Here is a 4469-nt window from a genome sequence, read left to right as displayed (position 1 = left end):
AGACCCCCGGGCCTGCCCCGGTGCCCGCGCCCCTCGCGCGCCCGGGGCTGGGTTCCCGGGCACCTCCTCCCGGGCTGCCCCCGGTCCAGCCCCACCAGCCAGAATGAACTGCAGTCGTTCCACTAATCCCACCCACATTGCCAAGCCTCCAAGACCATCGTTCTGAGAACCCCAAGAAGGGCACCCCTTTCCAGGATCCCCCGCAACGCCCCGGGGCACTGGCCAGCTCGCGGAGGGGCGCGGGGGTCCCCTTGCCAGCAGGTCGCCCACATCTGGGAGCGTAGGAAGAGGGGCTTGACTAGTTCGAAACTGGCCTCTGAAAACGCGCGTTGCATAAAACCTCGTCCCCAGTCCCCAAGCGCAGACTCGCGGAAATGGAACCCCGACCTCAGCCCCACTGAGCGCCGTGGGGACGGTCGTGGCAAAGCCTCAGTCTCCGCGGTCAACCCCAAGGTTATCCAAACTCCGGCCGCAGACAGCGCGCACGGCCGCGCGGACAGCTGGGCCCGCCCCAGGAAGGCTGGGCCTGGGGAGCGCGCAGACTCCGCCCCGCGCCCGGGATTGGCGCACCGGCCACGGGCGGAGACGGAGTCCGCGCCGTATAAATATTCATGAGCCGGCCGGGGCGCAGCGGGGCCGAAGCGGGAAGTTGGCGAGGGGCGCTGCTCCCGCCGAGGAGGAGGCGGCAGCGGGGCGCGGGCGCGCCGCTCAGGTGTCCGCTCCGCCTTCCGGCCTGGATTTAGCTCCGTGAGTTCGGCGAGAAGGGGACCGCCGACACCTTGCCCTGCTGCCGGCCCGAGTGCGACGCGGACTTCCACCGGAGGCGGGGCCCGTCACCCCGGCGGCGGACCGACGGACCAACGCCGGGGACAGAGGGCGGCGGCCTCGGCGGAGGCGGGCCCCGAACCCCGGCGGCAGCCGCGCGGCCTTGGGGGCGAGCATGAGCCCCGGGACGCCGAAAAGGGGCCGCTGGGGCTGACCCGGCGCGGAGCGGCCTGGCCCAGCCATCTTGACTGCGCACCGCGGCCCGAGAGGAAACTTGCTGCGCTGCCGCCCTCGGTGCCCGGCAAAGTCACCGGCGCGCGCGGAGAAGGCGAGCGAGAGAGGGACGATGAGCCGGGGGCCGGCCACTCTGCCCCGCCAGGGCTGAGCCCGGCCGGAGTGAGCGGGGCAGACGCGGGGACCGGGGTGCCCTCCGGCAGCCTCCCTCAGCTCTCGCAGCGCCTTGAGGACGCGTCCCGAGAAGGGACTAGGCTGTCGGCAGAGCCCCTCCCGGGAGAGGCGGGAGAGAGCCCGGCAGGGCGCCCGCTCTCTCCTCCTCCGGTGCTCTCGCAGGACCCCCCGGCGCCCGGAGGGCGAAGGCGCGGGGCCGAGGCGCGCAGCATGGAGTGGGGTTACCTGTTGGAAGTGACCTCGTTGCTGGCCGCCCTGGCGCTGCTGCAGCGCTCCAGCGGCGCGGCGGCCGCCTCGGCCAAGGAGCTGGCGTGCCAGGAGATCACCGTGCCGCTGTGCAAGGGCATCGGCTACAACTACACCTACATGCCCAACCAGTTCAACCACGACACGCAGGACGAGGCGGGCCTGGAGGTGCACCAATTCTGGCCGCTGGTGGAGATCCAGTGCTCGCCCGACCTCAAGTTCTTCCTGTGCAGCATGTACACGCCCATCTGCCTGGAGGACTACAAGAAGCCCCTGCCTCCCTGCCGCTCTGTGTGCGAGCGCGCCAAGGCCGGCTGCGCGCCCCTCATGCGCCAGTACGGCTTCGCCTGGCCCGACCGCATGCGCTGCGACCGGCTGCCCGAGCAGGGCAACCCCGACACCCTGTGCATGGACTACAACCGCACCGACCTCACCACGGCCGCGCCCAGCCCGCCGCGCCGCCCGCCGCCGCCGCCGCCGCCCGGAGAGCAGCCGCCCTCCGGCAGCGGCCACGGCCGCCCGCCCGGGGCCCGGCCCCCGTCCCGCGGCAGGGGCGGCGGCGGGGACGCGGCTGCGCCCCCCGCGCGCGGCGGCGGTGGCGGTGGCGGCGGCGGGAAGGCGCGGCCCCCTGGCGGCGGCGCGGCGCCCTGCGAGCCGGGCTGCCAGTGCCGCGCGCCCATGGTGAGCGTGTCCAGCGAGCGGCACCCTCTCTATAACCGCGTCAAGACCGGCCAGATCGCCAACTGCGCGCTGCCCTGCCACAACCCGTTCTTCAGCCAGGACGAGCGCGCCTTCACCGTCTTCTGGATAGGTCTGTGGTCGGTGCTCTGCTTCGTGTCCACCTTCGCCACCGTCTCCACCTTCCTCATCGACATGGAGCGCTTCAAGTACCCGGAGCGGCCCATCATCTTCCTCTCGGCCTGCTACCTCTTCGTGTCCGTCGGCTACCTGGTGCGCCTGGTGGCGGGGCACGAGAAGGTGGCGTGTAGCGGCGGCGCCGGGGCTGCTGGCGGGCCGGGGGGCGCGGGGAGCGCGGCAGCTAGCGCGGGTGCGGCGGGCGCGGGCGCGGGCGGCCCGGGCGGGCGCGGCGAGTACGAGGAGCTGGGCGCAGTGGAGCAGCACGTGCGCTACGAGACCACGGGCCCGGCGCTGTGCACCGTCGTCTTCCTGCTCGTCTACTTCTTCGGCATGGCCAGCTCCATCTGGTGGGTGATCCTGTCGCTCACGTGGTTCCTGGCGGCGGGCATGAAATGGGGCAACGAGGCCATCGCCGGCTACTCGCAGTACTTCCACCTGGCCGCGTGGCTCGTGCCCAGCGTCAAGTCTATCGCCGTGCTGGCGCTCAGCTCGGTGGACGGCGACCCGGTGGCGGGCATCTGCTACGTGGGCAACCAAAGCCTGGACAACCTGCGCGGCTTCGTGCTGGCGCCGCTGGTCATCTACCTCTTCATCGGCACCATGTTCCTGCTGGCCGGCTTCGTGTCGCTCTTCCGCATCCGCTCGGTCATCAAGCAGCAGGGCGGCCCCACCAAGACACACAAGCTGGAGAAGCTCATGATCCGCCTGGGCCTCTTCACCGTGCTCTACACCGTGCCCGCCGCCGTCGTGGTCGCCTGCCTCTTCTACGAGCAGCACAACCGCCCGCGCTGGGAGGCCACGCACAACTGCCCGTGCCTGCGGGACCTGCAGCCGGACCAGGCGCGCCGGCCCGACTACGCCGTCTTCATGCTCAAGTACTTCATGTGCCTGGTGGTGGGCATCACCTCGGGCGTGTGGGTCTGGTCCGGCAAGACGCTCGAGTCGTGGCGCGCGCTGTGCACCCGCTGCTGCTGGGCCAGCAAGGGCGCGGGCGCGGCGGGCGCGGGCGCGGCGAGCGGCGGCCCGGGGGGCGGGGGCCCGGGGGCCGGCGGGGGCGGGGGGCCGGGCGGCGGGGCGGGCTCCCTGTACAGCGACGTCAGCACCGGCCTGACGTGGCGATCTGGCACGGCCAGCTCCGTGTCTTATCCAAAGCAGATGCCATTGTCCCAGGTCTGAGCGGAGGAGAGGGGGCGCCCAGGAAGGAGGGGGGGGCGAGGAGACCGGGTGATGCGGGGGGACACTCGGAGGCAGAGGGTCCCACCCCTTCACCGTGTTGATTGCTATTAGCATGATAATGAACTCTTAATGGTATCCATTAGCTGGGACTCGCTTAGAACAAAGTACCTGGCATTGAAGGCTCCCAGACCCAGCCCCCTTTCCTCCACCTACGGGCAAGGAATTCCTCTCGCCAGGCGTTAATTTCTGTTGGCAGAGGAGAGCGAGCTCTGCTGCTGCGTTTCCAGGACCCAAGGCTTGGAGCCCTCGCTGGTTGCCATTTGCTGAGCTTGAAGCCAGACCTACAGATCTCACCTGAGGGACCTAGTGTTCTCCCTCGACTCTCCTATGTAGACTCTTACTCCTAACACGTCCTAGAGGAGGGATGACCGAGACCTAATGGGATTGCACGGTTTGGGTATTCTTAATGACCAGGCAAATGCCTTAAGTAAACAAACAAGAAATGTCTTAATTATACACCCCAAGTAAATACGGGTTTCTTACATTAGAGGATGTATTTATATAATTATTTGTTAAATTGTAAAAATGTGTAAAATATGTACATATCCAAAGATATACAGTCTGTACATTTTCTGTAAAAAGTTTAGAGGCCACCCCTGTAAGAACAAATATAAGTATTCTATTTTGTCAATAAAATGACTTTTGGTAAATGATTTAAACATTGCCCTCTCCCCCTGCCTCTCCTAAACTGTTAAACCTCAAAAGTGCTTGCTGAGGGCCCGTTGGAAACACGGACAATTTCGAGTTTCTCATATGTACACTGACCTTAGGCATGGAGAAAATGACCTGTTAAACTCCAGTTTGTAAGTTGTTAGCAAAGTTGAAATATCACTATTGAACTGACATCAAGATTGAGATTTTGCACCTTTCCGAGAAGATGGTGTTTTTTTAATGGTCACTCTTTTCTGATCCATGGATTACAAGACTCACCTTAGTGTATGTAAATAGAACTTTTG

The 4469-nt window shown here is 66.0% G+C and overlaps 1 protein-coding gene across 1 annotated transcript; it reads left to right on the top strand.

The window, feature by feature from the left end:
* The first annotated feature begins 649 nt into the window (after positions 1 to 649).
* On the top strand, positions 650 to 4104 carry FZD8 (frizzled class receptor 8). Its single transcript, XM_057732166.1, has one exon. It carries the CDS (start codon positions 1384 to 1386, stop codon positions 3451 to 3453), a length of 2070 nt encoding a protein of 689 aa, XP_057588149.1. The 5' UTR covers positions 650 to 1383; the 3' UTR covers positions 3454 to 4104.
* The last annotated feature ends 365 nt before the right edge of the window (positions 4105 to 4469 follow it).

The sequence above is a fragment of the Hippopotamus amphibius genome, chromosome 4 (genome assembly GCF_030028045.1).
Source record: "Hippopotamus amphibius kiboko isolate mHipAmp2 chromosome 4, mHipAmp2.hap2, whole genome shotgun sequence".
Classification (NCBI taxonomy): domain Eukaryota; kingdom Metazoa; phylum Chordata; class Mammalia; order Artiodactyla; family Hippopotamidae; genus Hippopotamus; species Hippopotamus amphibius.
This window is presented reverse-complemented; position numbering and strand designations above follow the sequence as displayed.

What these genes read in the sequence shown, in the direction of transcription:
- FZD8 (XM_057732166.1), top strand. Translation starts at nt 1,384, where the DNA reads ATGGAGTGGGGTTACCTGTTGGAAGTGACCTCGTTGCTGGCCGCCCTG.